Here is a 15,841-nt window from a genome sequence, read left to right as displayed (position 1 = left end):
GCGGGCGGGGGCTTTTTTTTATCTGCTTTTTGCCATTATAGGAATTTTTGTGTCTCCTGAAGAGAGGTGTGGATTGACCTTAGAATGAAAGTTCAGTGACGGAGGGACCATTCTCTGTAGAGTATTATTATTATATTTCCAGAACAATCCCCAGAGTTCAGCAGATGATTGAATGATTGTTCGCTCTTCATTTTGGCGTCTCCTCAAGTTCTTCTCTCACACGCCCTCCCCGCCCTCCTTTTTTTCTTTTTCAGGCAGAAACCACTAATACCAGCCTGTTACAGGTACAACTGGAATGCAGTTTACAGAATAGCATGTGCCAGCAGTTGAAGGTAAGCTGGGGGCTGTTCTGATTTCTCCCTGCCTGGTTGCCTGTCTCAGCTTAGAAACCGAGGCTCACATTTCTTCTTGTCAGTAGATATCCCTGCTGCCCTTCCTCCTGGGTCCTCCTCCTCCTCCTCCTCCTCCTCCTCCTCAGTTTGGGAATCTGGGGCTGAGAGATAGTGTGGTGAGTCCGGTGTTCGCCTTGCATCTGTCAGACTTAGGTTCAGTCCCCAGCATCCCGTCTGGCCCCTCAGCGCTGCCAGGAGCGATTCCTGAGTGCAGAGCTGGGAGTCACCAGCCCCTGAGCCCGGCTGGGTGTGGCCCAGAAACAGAAACAAAAAAAACAAAACTAGAAATCAGGTTCAGAACCCCCAGGCTGAGATGTGCGGGTTCACATCTCGAGCCCGCTCCTCCGGTCTGCAGAGCTGCCCCCTGGAGTCCGAGGATGCTCTGCGGCTACAGATGAGCATGATCGTGACCATGGAAAACACCTCCAAGGAGCTGGAGGAGAACACGCAGGACTTGCTGGACCACCTGGCCATTGTCTATGTCGCGACAGACAAGTCTGAGGTCTCAGGTAAGGCGGAGGCCCTCTGAGTCCTGGGTGGGGTGTTTATTCAGATGTGTTTCTCCCCTCCCCACTTTTTTTTTTTTTTGAGGCATGGTGGTTCCCAACACCGTGAGTGGTAATTTCACACATAGATTGTTCCAGCATCACACCCAGCACCAGAATGCCCGTTTCCCTCCGCCAGTGAGCCCCTTCCTCCTGCCCTTTCCTGCCCCGCGCCCCAAGCTCAGTTCTCTAGCCCAGCTCTTCACTTTGGTGGCCCTTGGCCACGTGGGGCTCCCTGTTTTCTGTCCCGCACGTGAGAGGCGATTCTGTATCTGTCTGTGTGTTTGTGCTTTTTGGGTCACACCTGGCGACACACAGGGGTCACTCCTGGCTCTGCACTCAGGAATTACTCCTGTCGGTACTCAGGGGACCATATGGGATGCTGGGAATCAAACCTGGGTTGGCCACGTGCAAGGCAAACATGCCCTACCTGCTGTGCTATCGCTCCAGCCCCTCTGTCTGTGTGTTTCAGGGGACCTGCACAGGCACTAGGGAGGGCTGAGGGGAACTGGGTGCGGATGAGGCCGAGGCCAGGAGCCTGGCTCGCATTGTTGTGAGACGGTCCTGATGCCTTGGGTTCCTGGCACCTCATTGGCCCCCAGCACGGGTCCCCAACTTTCCCCACTAGTGCAGCACTTAAGTGTGTGTGTGTGTGTGTGTGTGTGTGTGTGCGCGGGTGCTCCAGACTAAAGTGCTTTTCCTTGGGAATCAGTCTTGGCTTTCTAGAGCTCCTGTGCAGATTTCGTGGGGCTGGCAGGTTTCTACATAGTCATAAAGGAGCGAGGGCTGGCGGGTCCAGTTCCACAGAGCCCAGAAGCTCAGCTGACTACAGCATGCTGGAGTTGCATTTCAGGAGCCAGCTGGGTGCTGGTTGTTCCCGGATACCAACCCAGTTTACAGTAGGATGGAGTTTCGGCATGTCTGATGTTTGTCCTGGGACACAGGGGTGCCGCTTCCCAGACGTCACCTAGTTGGTCCATTTTGTTTGGGGGGGAGTTGGGAGGTGTGGGGGGTATTCTATAAATTTCAATTTCTGGGCTACAGCTGCTGGTGCTCAGGGCTCACTTCTATTTATTTTTTAATTGATTTTTTTTAATTGAATCACCATGAGATGCAGTTACAAAGCTTTTATGTTTGAGATTCAGCCATGCAATGATCGAACACCCATCCCTCCACCAGTGCAAATTTTCCACCACCAGTGTTTCCATTATCCCCTCACTGCCCATCCCCAACCCCCACCCCCCGCCGAGTCCTCCCCCTGCCTCTATGGCAGAGTTTCCCCAATACTCTCCCTGCTTTTGGGCATTGTACTTTGCTCCAATTTTCCCACCACCATTCAAGCCTGCCTACCAGGGGCAGACGATAGATCATTTTTTTACCATTGCTCATTTTGCATATCAAGAGAGGTCAGGTGGCCACAAAAGCAGCCACACGCTTCTGGAATTCTAGGATTGTAAATGGTTGGGTGCCGGAGACATCTCTGTAGGGAGCTAATCCATTTTGGGATTCAATAGGGAGTTTCTGAACTGGGCTGTTGATGTGCTAAGCTGGCACATCTGTTTGGGTTTTTTTTTTTTTTTTTTTTGCTTTTTGGGTCACACCCGGCGATGCACAGGGGTTACTCCTGGCTCTGCACTCAGGAATTACTCCTGGCGGTGCTCGGGGGACCATATGGGATGCTGGGAATCAAACCCGGGTCGGCTGCGTGCAAGGCAAACATCCTACCCGCTGTGCTATTGCTCCAGCCCTTGTTTGGGGTTTTTTGTTTTTTTGTTTTTTTTTTGGAGGGGGCTCTGGGAGACTTAGGTCTTGATACTCAGTGACCTTTACTTCCGGGAAGCGGAAGAGGGATTGTCACTTGGAGGGGGCTTGGCCGCAGCAGGAGACGGGCCTTGCTCTTCATCTCACTGCTCTGATTCTTTCCTGCAGGTGATTCCACAGTGAATATGTACGTGCTCCACTCAGGAAACAGCCTTCTGTGGATACAGGTACTTGGCACCGCGTCCCCAGCGTCAAAATCAAGCATCCAAGTGCGCCTTCAGTTTCGGAGCCCGAGGACCCTCGGGGGGTGGAGAGCGAAACCCTGGCCTTGGCACCCTGGCTTCCTGCCTTCGCCCTGGCCTCGGAGAAGCCCCGAGTCAGGGAGGGCTGTCGACGCTCTTCCCGGTGCTGTTCCAGACTCATCCGCTGCTCCCGGAGCACCTTTCACCGAGTCCCATGGGAGAGAGACAGCGTCTCTCCCGCTGAGAGTAACGCTGGGGGTTCTGTGTGTGCTTCCAGGACGTCCATCATTTGTCGCAGAGAGAGGTGCCGCCCCTGCAGTTTGAGCCAGTTCTCCTACCGACTTCTACAACCAACTTCACAAAAATCGCCTCTTTCACTTGCAAAGGTACAGGGAGGGCATGGGAGGGGCGGAGGGATGGTCCTGAGAGTGGGTGGGGACAGTTCACAGCAGCAGGCGGCACCCGGCTGAGGAGCTGGTTATCTGAGGTGGCTGGATGGGAATGATGACGGTGGGTGCCACAGGTGTAAGATTGTGACTTCCAGTATTTAAATGTTTTTGCTTTGGGGGCCACACTCCTGTGGAGCTCGGGGGTCACTCTTGACAGTGCTAGGACTGTGTGGTGCCAGGATCTCACTGGGTGCAAAGTCTGTAAGCTGTCTCTCCAGCTCTGGGTTTTTTGTTTTTTTTTTTTCTTTTTGGGTCACACCCGGCGATGCACAGGGGTTACTCCTGGCTCTGCATTCAGGAATTACTCCTGGCGGTGCTCAGGGGACCATATGGGATGCTGGGAATTGAACCCGGGTCGGCCGCGTGCAAGGCAAACGCCCTACCCGCTGTGCTATTGCTCCAGCCCCCAGCCTGGGGTTTTGACTTGCAAAGCTTCACTCACTCAGCGGTTTAACAGCCAGGATGTAAATATGTTTTTGCTTTTTCTTTTTTTCCTTTTTTGGTCATACCCGGCGATGCACAGGGGTTACTCCTGACTCATGCACTCAGGAATTACTCCTGGCGGTGCTCAGGGAACCATATGGGATACTGGGAATCGAACCCGGGATGGTCACATGCAAGGCAAATGCCCTACCTGCTGTGCTATAGCTCAAGCCCCCCCCCCTTTTTTTTTTTTGTAAATATGTTTTTGTTTTGGGGCCACATCTGGGGATGCTCAGGGGTTACTCCCAGCTCTGCTCTTAGGAATCACTTCCAGCGGTGCTCAGGGGACCATATGGGATGCTGAGGATCCAACCTGAGTCAGCTGCGTACTACTCTCCCAGCCCTCAGGGTGTAAATAAGTTGATACGAGTTGCGGCTGCTTCCCGCTGCAGAGAGACCGCACTGCCAGATGGGTTTCTTTGCCTGGCATGCTGTGTACTGTCTAGTGAGCTTAATTGAGGGCTGGCATTAGCCTGCTTGCTGTTAGAAGGGCTTCTGCAGGTTGGTGTGTCAGTCCAGCGATACGAAGCTTGCCTTGCACTCACCCAACCTGCCTTTGATCCCTGGCATTCCATACGGCTCCCTGAGCACTGCCAGGACTGATCCCTAAGCCAGGAGCAAGCCCTGAGCACCACCACTAGGTGTCACGTCCCATGGGGTCCCCGAACCTTCCAGAAATGAACCCAAACTGGAAAAAGGCACATATCAAAGAAGGGTTCTGCAGAGGCATGCTGATGGATTCTAACATCGCAAGCATGCCCCGTGCCTCCCTGATAGTTCAGAAAATGTTCATTAGAACAAAGAGAGAGAGAGAGAACTAGGATTGATGAGGACAAAGAAGACTTGGGGTCTCCTGGGAGATGAGTCAGTGGCCTCAGAGACTGGCAGTGTGAGCTCACAGGTTCCCATCCGAGAGCTGCTAAGGGGTACCGGGCTACGAAGAGCTCAAAGGACGGTCAGGGCAAGCGTGAGGTCGTGAGCTTAGTGCCTGGTACCAGCACATGAGCGAGTCAGACTCGCGTGGTCCCTGAGCACTGTGAGTGTGGCTTCCCAAAAGTTTTGTAAGTTTTTTTTTTTTTTTGGCGTGTGTGTGTGTGTGTGTGTGTGTGTGTGTGTGTGTGTGTGTGTGTGTGTGTCTGTGGTGGTTGTTTGTTTGGGGCCTTCCCTGGTGGTGCCCAGGGCTTACTCCTGGCTCTGTGCTGCAGGACTCACTCTTAGCAGGCTCAGGAGAGGACGTGGAATGCTTGAGGTTGAACCCAGGTTGTGTGAGTGCCAGGCACGGGCCGACCTGCCATACTTCCTCTCCAGCCCCCAGGGGACATCCCGACTCGGGTGGTTTTTGGAGGGAACATGGACAAACTGAAAATGTTCAATGCACATAATGTGCTCTTGGCTCTGGAACTGTACTCACCTCTAGGATCTTAGGCAAAGCTCTACCTGTCCGGATAATTCAGGTGGGAGCTACGGAAACGTGTGTGTTTATGAGACCGGAATGACGGCATAGACATGGGTCTGTACCGGGAGACCGGTTCGCGGCCGTAGGTTGTGTGTTCAGCTGTCTGAACACAGCTGGGCATGAATGCTACCAGTGTGTGTGCAGCTGGGCACTTGGGCACGATCTTATTTTCTTTTAAGATAGTTGGGAAATCAGTTTTTCACTTTATTAGCACTGCGGTGCTGTTTTCCCGTTGTTCATCGATTTTTCTCAAGCAGGCACCAGTAACGTCTCCATTGTGAAACTTGTTACTGTTTTTGGCGTATCGAATACGCCACAGGTAGCTTGCCAGGCTCTGCTATGCAGGCAAGATACTCTCGGTAGCTTGCCGGGCTCTCTGAGAGGGACGGAGGAATCGAACCTGGGTTGGCCAAGTGCAAGGCAAACGCCCTACCCGCTGTGCTATGGCTCCAGTCCTTCGCTTTATTTAAATTTTTTTTTTTTTTTTAAGGATTAGAGTGATAATAGTACAACAGATAGGGCATTTATATGTCTTGTCTGTGGGCTGACCTGGGTTCAATCCCTTGCATCCCATATACTCCCCCAAGCCAGCCAGGGGGTGATTCCTGAGTTCAGAACCAAGATTTGATCCCTGAGCATTGCCAGGTGTGACCCCCCCCCCCCAAGAAACAATAATAATAATCTTTTTTTTTTTAAAGTGTTTGTGTTTTGTGGTAAACCAAAACACAAGGTAACCTTGTGTTAACTTGTGGTAACACAAGGTAGAGTACACAATTAGACGTTACTGCCAGAGTTCAGGATTCAGCCCCAGGGATTCAACAGTCTGAGCTCGCTCAAGGATGCTCGAAAAAGCTGTTTTGATAGATGAGCAGTTCCGCTCCGGTCAGAGGTTCCTCCCGGCGGTGTATGTGGGGCTTCTGCCTTGTTCGAGCTTCCACTTGTGCCTCTTACCCATCCCACTGAGCTTCCTTTCTCACTACAGTCACCTAGTCTCAGTTAGCGAGTCCTGATTCCCGTAGAGTATTCAGTATGCCACAAACAGTAACAACAAGTCTCACAATGGAAACGTTACTGGTGCCCGCTTGAGCAAATCGATGAACAACAGGAGGACAGTGCAGATCTTTGTAGAGGACCCCTCACCCAAACAAACAAGAATTGAGGTGATGTTTGCAGAGGGAGCCAGTGATTCTTGGTGGCAGCTGGACGCAGGACAGGCGTGTCGGAGAATTTATTCGACTAACTCTACCCCACGCACGTTGGTAACCAAGCCGGGAGAAGGAAGTGATTAGGAAGTCATAAAGGAAGCACCTATTTCGTTTTTGTTCATGTGCAAAGAAAGAAAAGACACTTCAGGTTTACCTCTGATTCTTTTCGTTGTTGTTCCATTAAACAGCTCCATCGTGTGGAATGAAAGAAGATGTGACGCGGAGAAAGAACACTCCAACACTAAGTTCTTGCCTGTCCTTTCCTGTGGTTCACGGGTGAGTGAATGCCTTGTGTATTGTCTAGCTTGCCTCTGACCGTGTGTGTGTGTGTGTGTGTGTTATAATGGCCCGGAACTACTCAGATCCTTGGAACCTCACACTCTCCATGGTTTATGGGTGTGTGTCTGTGGGGTAATTAATTAATGTCCTAGAAGTGATTACAGATTCCTTGGAGCCTCTTGCTCTGGAATGGCTGCCGTCCCCTCCCCTCCCCTCCCCTCCCCTCCCCTCCCCTCCCCTCCCCTCCTCTTCCCTCCTCTTCCCCTCCTCTCCTCTCTCCTTCCCTTTCCTTCTTTCCCACACCTAGCAATGTTCAGGGGCCTCTCCTGGTTCTGCACTCAGTAGTTACTCCTGATGATACTCAGGGGACCACGGGGGGTTCCGGGATTGTACCCGGGTCTGCTATGTGCAAGGCAAGCTCCACACCTGCTGAACTATTGCTCTATCCCCTCCCCGCACACCCTCACCCCTCGCTTCATCCAGCACTCCCTGTTCCTTCCAGCCCCCTCTGTTACAACATGAAGTGCTAACAGCCAGGGGGAGGAATGGGAAAGAGGAAGCCAAGCGTTTCCGGTGGGAAAATGCATCCTGGAGTTGCAGCCCAGGATTGGAGAAAGACCTGCACACCCCACTAGGATTCCTGGGGAAACTTGTGGTCTGGTGTGGCCGGGGGTGGGGAGGGGGGGCTCTGGGAGCCAGCCTGGCCTGGGGGCTCCGCTTACCGGCGTGAACAGCACAGAAGGGGCTGTGGGGGCACTGTTGGCCGAGGGGTCTCCTGCCGTTCCCTGCCCCCTCTGACAGTGTCCTGTGTCCACAGGTACTTCCGGGTGGACTCGTCTGCCATCCAGTTTCACTTAGAGGCTCACGAGAACACATCTGGAGTTTGGTCCATCTGGTGCCTCAACCACTTGGACCGACCTGTCGTATTAAGTGATGTTTTTGTTTCCAGAGAGGCCAAGCACATTTTAAAAGTACGTTTGGTAATTCCATCCAAGTTTTAGCCTGTTTTAAGGGTTGTTTAAAAGTCAGCTGCAGTAAAATTAATATCCATAAAATTCAGTTTTACTGATGCTGGTTTTTATTGATTTGGGAGGGGCCACGCCCAGCGATGCTCAGGGGCTACTCCTGGCAGGGCTTGGTGGGCCGTCTGGGATGCCGGGGGTCCGACCTGGGTCAGTCGCGTGCCAGGCGCGCGCCCCCCCAGGTATACTGGCTCTTGCTCCAGCCCTTATAATGGCTTTTTGGGGTGGTTTTTGTTGTTGTTATTTTGGGTTTGGGGCCATACCTGGAGGTGCTTAGGACTTACTCCTGGCTCTGTGCTCAGGGATCACTCTTGGCGGGCTTGGGGAAACTATATGGGATGCTGTCGGCCGATTGGAGGCAAGTGCTCTACTCCGGTCCCGTATGATGGCTTTTATAGCAGGTTTTTCTTCTTTCGTTATTTTCAGCGCTGCTTTTAGAATCCTTTCTTCTTTCTTCTTCTTTTTTTTTTTCCTTTTTGGGTCACACCTGGCGATGCACAGGGGTTACTCCTGGCTCATGCACTCAGGAATTACGCCTGATGGTGCTCGGGGGACCATATGGGATGCTGGGAATCGAACCCGGGTCAGCCACATGCAAGGCAAATGCCCTACCCGCTGTGCTATCATTCCAGTCCCTAGAATCCTTTCTTAAGCTGTGCTATTCAAGGAACACAGAGGGAGGAACCAAGGTAGACTGTTTAAGGTTTGTTCTTAACATTATTAAAAAGTACTGTGCCAGGGAAGACAAGGGCCAGAAAGACTGGTCAGTGGTTGGAACCTTGCCACAGTGTGTGTGTGTGGGGGACACAAGGGGAGGACAGTCAAAGGGGGAAAATTAATTTAAAAATATTGTAAAATTGATACTTAAAGATTAGTTTTTGGTTGTTTGGTTTTTTGTTTTTTGGGCCATTGCCGGCGATGCTCAGGGGTTGCTCCTGGCTCTGCATTCGGGAATTATTCCTAGTGGTGCTTGGGGGACTATATGGGATGCTGGGGATTGAACTCAGGTTGGCTACATGCTAGGCAAATGCCCTACCTGCTGTGCTATCGCACCAGCCCTAATAAAGTTTGCTGTTACTGTCACTGTCATCCCGTTGTTCATCGATTTGCTCAAGCGGGCACCAGTAATGTCTTCATTGTGAGAGTTGCTGTTACTGTTTTTGGCATATCGAATATGCCACGGGTAGCTTGCCAGGCTCTGCTGTGCGATACTCTCAGTAGCTTGCCAGGCTCTTTGAGAAGGACGGAAGAATCGAACCCGAGTTGGCTGCGTGCAAGGCAAACGCCCTACCTGCTGTGCTATCACTCCAGCCCTGATAAAAGATTGTTGTCAGTAAAATTAAATCTGGTTTATACTAAAATAATCGGTATTTGGAAAAATACTACTTTTGAAAGTTTCCAGTTTTTTTTTTTTTTTTGAAAGTTTCCAGTTCTTTTGTGAAATTTAAAAGTGCCTTATTTAGGGGCCAGAGTGATAGTCCACTGAATAAGCTGCTTTCCTTGCACTTGTCTGACCCGGATTCGATTCCCAGCATCCCAGGCCACTAAGACTTGCCAGGAGTGATCCTTGAGCACAGGGCCAGGAGTAAGCCCTGAGCACAGTGGGGTGTGTCTCAAGGGCAAAAGAAGTTAAAAATTGTCAGTGTTATTTAAAATACAAAATATTTCACTTTAAATGTAAAGCTATTTCACTCTTTGACATAGACTGTAGCACGGTCCTCCTGTTGTTCATCGATTTGCTTGAGCGGGCACCAGTAACGTCTCCATTGTGAGACTTGTTACTGTTTTTTGACAGACATAATACTAAGTTTAAAAAATACGTATGTGCATTTTTCAGTGTGCATTTTGTGGGAGAGAAGGGGTTGGGCATACCCAGCAGTGCTCAGGGCTATTTCCGAGTACTCTTAGGCGTGAGCCTGGATGGCGTCGGGGCCGTGTGCCGTGCTGGGGACTGGAGATCCGACGGGGTCATCTGCAGGCTGACTAAGTGCCTCGACATCACGTAGCCTCATAGAACTGCATTTATCAAAGTGCGGGAAAACTTCAGCGTGAGGCTTTATGGTGACTTAATCACAAGTTTCAGGAAATGTAATTTGTCTTGTTTCTTTTTCTTCTTTAGATTCTGAATTTCACTGGCCCTTTACTTCTACCTCCAGGCTGTTGGAATATATTTTCTGTGAAGCTTGTTGTTAAAGACATTGCCATAAATCTGTTCACCAATGTATTTTTGACGACAAACATAGGTGCCATTTTTGCAATACCTCTACAGATTTACTCTGCGCCGACCAAGGTATTGTTTGCAATGCTATGGATGTGTTAGGATTGCTAGCGTGAGAGTATTTATTTTTAATGAAATTACCTTGTGCTGCTTTTTTGTTTAAATTTGGGACTAAGCTCAGCTCATGTTCTTTAAGGCCATGGGAGAAATGGGAGACTTTGATCAGCCTAGTCCTAGATAATAAATCTTAGATTAAAAAACAAAAAATTAAAAAAAAACAAAAAAAATACTGGAAAGTGTATGTTTCATGAAGTAATTTTTTTCTTGAATAAAATAAGGTATTATTTGTAAGTTGATTTTATTTCATTCATTTCAAAGTCAGAGCAAAGGATAGGTTTCTTGCTATAAAAAATTCAGTTGAGTGCTTTTTTGTGTACTTTTAATGACTTCAAGTAAACTAGATCATTGAATGCTTTATGTAGATCTATGGTAAGTGACTTATAATTCTTAAATTTTCTTAGTGGGCCCAGTCTAAAACCGCAAAGTGTCCACGTTTCTAAAATTGGGGTGCATTGTATTTAATTTAGATCTTAGACATGTCTCATTTTCCCTTAATGTTGATTTCTTTTTCATTTAATTATGTTCTTGCTTCTTTTGATCCAAGCTATTATGTATAATGCTGGATTGCAATTTTTTTTTTCACAATGAGACATTCATGCAATCATCTTTATGATTTTTCCTCACTTATTAGTGTTGGTTTTTCACAGAAATGCTGTCTGTTTACTTATCAGTGTACAGATAGAATTTCTAAAATGAAACCTAACCGAATATAAGTTAATTCCATTCATCCATAATTGGAGTTGGGGGAGATTATTTAGAAATTACTTTTCCTTCCAGTCAAGATAAATAAGTCTTTGGCGGAGTTGAGGTGTGTGAATTAGTGAGTCTGTTTTCCAAACCTGGAGGAATGGGACATTCATTTCAGTGTCCGAGTCACTTAGGTGTGATACAACTTGGCATCTTGTTTCCTAGAGGACTGACGTTGGTTTTTGTTTTTCTTAACTCTTTCAGTTTTTTAATATTTTGTTGTTATTGAAAAGCACCCTTGGGCAGTGAGGGACAGACCCTCTGTCCTAAGGGTATATCTGGGGACCTTGCGGTGCTGGGGTTCAAGCCTGGGGCCTCACACGTGCAGCTTTGGTTGTCACCTGAGCCGCATCTGAGACCTCAGGGCATTTTGTTTTGTTTTGTTTTGGGTGACACCCAGCGATGCTCAGGGCTTCCTCCCGATTCTGCATTCGGGAACCATTCCTGGCCGTGCTCTGAGGAGCAGATGGGGATCCTGGGCTGGAACCCGGGTCGGCGTCCTGCAAGGCAGCCGCCCCGGCCTCGGTTTTTGTTTCAAACAACCTCCTAAGAACATGCCGAGATTCTGCTCTCCTCCAGGAGGCAGCTTTAGTGTGTCTTGTGCGTGAGGGTTGCCCAGATGGTCATTGATGATGGGAGAGAATCCGCAGAGCGCGCCTTGCTGTGGAAGCTCGCTCCGACGCTCTTTCCTGGGCAGGGGAAGCCAGAACATGCCTTCCTTTTTGTTTGGCTTCCACGTAAAAGGGACATTTAAGGGAGCTCCCAGTGGCCAGCGTCTGCCTTGTGTTCGAGAGCGTTAGGGTTTTTATGTTGAGTGTTGTGTGTTAAGTTATATTCATATATTACTTTTCAATCTAGGAAGGGAGTCTGGGTTTTGAAGTGATAGCACATTGTGGCATGCATTATTTCATGGGAAAATCAAAAGCAGGTAAGTGGCTTGCCCTTAGGCTTTCTGTAGAATTCTAGTGCGGGGCTGGGGGCGGGGGTAAGAAACCAGCAAACATGTCAGATTCTGTCCTGGGGTAGCCTGAGCACGAACAGAGTGATGTGGAATTATTCAAAGTCCATCCTCCTCCCCCAGTTTCTGAAGTGCTGGACTCAGTATTGTCCCTATAAGAAGCCTGTCCACTTGTTCGAAATGTTTTTCAAACACATTGTTGGATCTACGTAGCATCCTGTCACCGGGAGACATGAGACGCTGCTCACCCTTTTCATAAGGGGGCTGAGCCCAAGTTAGTGAAAGTCATTGGAGTTTGCTTGCGTTTGGAGACTTCCGCTGTCTGGCTAGTTGGTGTTGGCGGCTGAGGGGCCTAGGGTCGGTAGGGAAGCTGGTTCCTCCTTTTCTCCCTGCCTTCTGGTGGAGAAAGATATTTAATGGAAGGGGCGTATTAGCAGGCAGAAATTCTTGGGGGGGGGGCGTGTTTCTGGGTTTGGGTCCTGACGGGCCTCAGCACAGACCTGATAATGGAAGGGAGATGTCGGAGGCCGAGGGGACTGATAGGGAGGCCCGCTGGTCAGCACGCCCCTGGGCCAGCCCGGGTTCTGGTTCCGACTCCCCGTGGAAAGCGCCGGGGTCCCGAGTGTGCGCTTCCCCCCAGAGCTGTTGGCCCGGGTGCCCGTAGGCTGCATTCACGAGCCATGTGTCTTTTCCGTTCCTCCCTTTACATGTTTTGCTTGCCTTTGGTTTTTCTACGTGTTTGATTTGGTATCTCATTTGCCACGGGGGGGGGGTTGTGGGGGGGGGCTTGTGATGCAGTCAGATGGACAGGGGTGTTCGTCCCCCTCCCCCCAGCCCCTCCCCCGGGCTTCTCCATGGGAGAATGGTACCAGGTGGCCGCCCCGGGCATTGCTGGCTAATTGAAGTCCGTGGCCTGTGGATTGATGTGTGTTTTCTGATCTGGCTTCTAGAAAACCCTGGCTGGGAAGGGAGCCTTTCTCTGGATCGTTCAACCTGGGGCGTTGATTCTGAACTTGCAGACAAGCTCTACGAGAGATGGAAGAGATTGAGAAGTGGTGGCGTGTGCAAGTAAGTGTCGCCTTTCTCGGGGTCTCTCGCCATCAGTGGGACAGAGGTGCGGGGGGGCTCTCTTGAGATTTCAGGTCTGGAATTTAAATAGTTAACCTATTTCGGACCCTGGAAAAGTCAAGTCGGACTCAGTGACAACTCCTATGCTCATTCTCTAGACTCACCCGCTGTTTGCGTGTCCCCCTTCTGCTCTACTTCGGTTTGAGTCTGTGCGCGCACAAGTGTGGCGTTACTTTTGCAGAGCTCTTGAAAACAGGCTGTGGAGAGCCTGATACTTCACCTTCCCTCACTTTGATCTTCAAAGGAGAACGTTTCCGGAGCAGAACTTCACTGCCGTTGCAGGCCTGTTTGGGGTGGGGGTTGGGAGGCAGGTGAGGGAAGGCACCCCAGCAGTGCTCAGGGCTTACTCTTGGCTCTGCCTTGGGGATCACTTCTGACAGACTTGGGGGGACCAGCTGCAGTGCTGGGGATTAACCCAGGTCAGCAAGTGCAAGGCGAAGATGCCTCACCAGCTGCACCGTACCTGCGGCCCCAGCCATTGTAATCAGACACCCACTTACATCCTCTGATGCAAGACCTCTCTTCAGAGGTCCTCAGTTGACCCCCCAAAACCCCTGAGAGCCATTATTTCCTTTTCCTTTCTCAACCCTGGGGCTAATCAAGCCATACACAGGACATTTGCTTGCCATGTGTACTTACTTTTCTTGAGATCAGTATCTTCATCTTTCTTCCTTTTTGGGTCACACCCAGCGATACTCAGGGGTTACTCCTGGCTCTGCACTCAGGAATCACTCATGGCGGTGCTCGGGGGACCATATGGGATGTTGGGAATCGAACCTGGGTCGGCCGCATGCAAGGCAAACACCCTACCTGCTGTGCTATTGCTCCAGCCCCCTTCATCTTTCTTCCTTACTCAATACATTTTATAATGACCTTACAGGATGTATATATTTATATATATATATATTTTTTTTTTAATTGCCTAAGTTTACATCCCTGTTAAACACTTTCATGCTGATTACCTGGTTGGGATTGAGTCCCATTTTGTCAAATCAGGAGGGACATTTGACCCCTGACCCCCTGTTTCTCTTTGCCAAGTTTGATTATTTGGGTTAGGTAATTTGTTTTTTGGGGGGGCCATACCCCACAGTGCTGAGGATTTACTCCTGGCTCTGCTTGGGAGTGGTGCTTGGGAACCATGTGGGGTGCTGGGAATTGAACCCGGGTTGGTCACATGCAAGGCAAATGCCCTACCCACTGTACTATCGCCCTGGCCCCTGGCCCCTGGCCCCGGTTAGGTGAAATTTTGCAAATGCTAAGTGATCAATTCTGTGACGGAGCACTCCGAGCTATGATCTTTGTCCGCATCAGTGACTGAATTACAGGCAGCTGGTAGCTGCAAACAAATGAACTTTTATTAACAAATAATATTCACTGCGTTCCTTTAGAGCACCCGTTGGACCCAGCAGTGAATGTGCTGTAACCTGTTGCCATTATTAAGATTATCTGATATCACATGGCTCCAGACTTGACTGAGGGAGCCCCCTTTGGGCTAACCCGTGAAGACGAGGACACCCCTTTCATTCTTTTGAGTTTCCCCCGCTTTCTAGTAATACGCATATCCCAGGGCTTACTTATCCTTTATCCCCAGACCTGGAAGTCACCGTGTAAGTCAAGAATTCAAGTTCTATTGACTGAGGAAGTGATCCCCATTTTCTTTCTGATCTCCGAGTGATTTTGGCAATCCTGTTCTTGATCACACAGGAGGAATGTGTTGGGAATGACGCGCTTTGCCCACTTGAGGAAACCCAAGGAGTCCGAGCCCTTAGGATTCTTTCTGCCTCGTTTGCCCGCCGAGCCCGGCCTGGTGTTGAACTTCAGTGCCACCGCCCTGAGGAACAGCGCGGTGAGGCCCCCTGCCCTCTCCTCTCTCTGTCAGCGACCCCCAACTCTGGGAGTCTAAGCCACCAGAATCCGCCCCTCCTGAGATGCCATATTAGATGCATTTGAGGGGACACCCACATGCCGCCCAATTCATGTATTTCTCTACTTAACTAATTTTTATTGTTTTTATTGAGGTCGCCAGATTTAAAATACTGTTCATTATACTTTTGGTTTGGGGGCCACACCTGGAGATGCTCAGGGCTTCCTCCTGGCTCTGTACTCAAGGATCACGCCTGGCAGGCTTGGGGGAGCCATATGGGATGCCGGGGATCGAACCAGAGTTCAAGGGCTGGAGCAGTAGTCCAGTGGGTAGGGGATTTGCCTCGCATGCAGCTGACCCAGGTTCAATCTTTGGCCTCTCATCTGGTTCCCTGAGCACACCAGGAGTGATTCCTGAGTGCAGAGCCAGGAGGAATGCCTGAGCACTGCCAGGTGTGACCTCAAAACAAATAAACAACAACAACTATATATAAAAGCATATAGGACGCTTGCTCTCGGGAGTACCAGTCCCGGTTTTGATCCCACTCTGCCTCCTCTAGGTGAAGTACTTGCACATTCCTGGAATTCTAAAATTGTAAATTTTTAAATTTTCTTCTAATTTTTAAATTCCCAGTTTTGATCCCACTCTGCCTCCTCTAGGTGAAGTACTTGGTGCTGAGGAACCCCTCCTCGTGGCCACTGTCCCTGCAGCTCCTGCCACTGTCCTCGTACCCGGCCCCCCAAGCTGTAGGACGCTTGTTGCACAAGTGGTAAGTTCCCGCCAGAGGGGAAAGGAAGGGACCGGAGGGGATGGCAGGGAACAGGGAGGGATGGCAGGGGACAGGGAGGGACACAGAGGTTTTGGATGACCGCTGGGAAATGCCACTAAAGCTCAGAATTCTTCCTGCCCTTTTTCCCCCTGGGGCCTGTGTGTCTGGACACGTGGGGCATGCCCAGGAGCCTTGGACACTGA

The 15,841-nt window shown here is 50.2% G+C and overlaps 1 protein-coding gene across 1 annotated transcript in view; it reads left to right on the top strand.

Moving 5' to 3' along the window:
• The window catches only part of TMEM131L (transmembrane 131 like), a 132,247-nt gene that overhangs the window by 79,739 nt on the left and 36,667 nt on the right, over positions 1–15,841 (top strand). The window contains exons 8-18 of the mRNA XM_055144828.1: positions 255–332; positions 748–901; positions 2,867–2,925; positions 3,218–3,326; positions 6,722–6,809; positions 7,630–7,783; positions 9,954–10,124; positions 11,778–11,847; positions 12,828–12,945; positions 14,710–14,851; positions 15,529–15,638. Of these exons, the coding sequence (XP_055000803.1) occupies positions 255–332; positions 748–901; positions 2,867–2,925; positions 3,218–3,326; positions 6,722–6,809; positions 7,630–7,783; positions 9,954–10,124; positions 11,778–11,847; positions 12,828–12,945; positions 14,710–14,851; positions 15,529–15,638 (1,253 nt within the window). The remainder of the gene's footprint in view (positions 1–254; positions 333–747; positions 902–2,866; positions 2,926–3,217; positions 3,327–6,721; positions 6,810–7,629; positions 7,784–9,953; positions 10,125–11,777; positions 11,848–12,827; positions 12,946–14,709; positions 14,852–15,528; positions 15,639–15,841) is intronic.

This window comes from Sorex araneus, chromosome 7 (assembly GCF_027595985.1).
Source record: "Sorex araneus isolate mSorAra2 chromosome 7, mSorAra2.pri, whole genome shotgun sequence".
NCBI lineage: Eukaryota > Metazoa > Chordata > Mammalia > Eulipotyphla > Soricidae > Sorex > Sorex araneus.
This window is presented reverse-complemented; position numbering and strand designations above follow the sequence as displayed.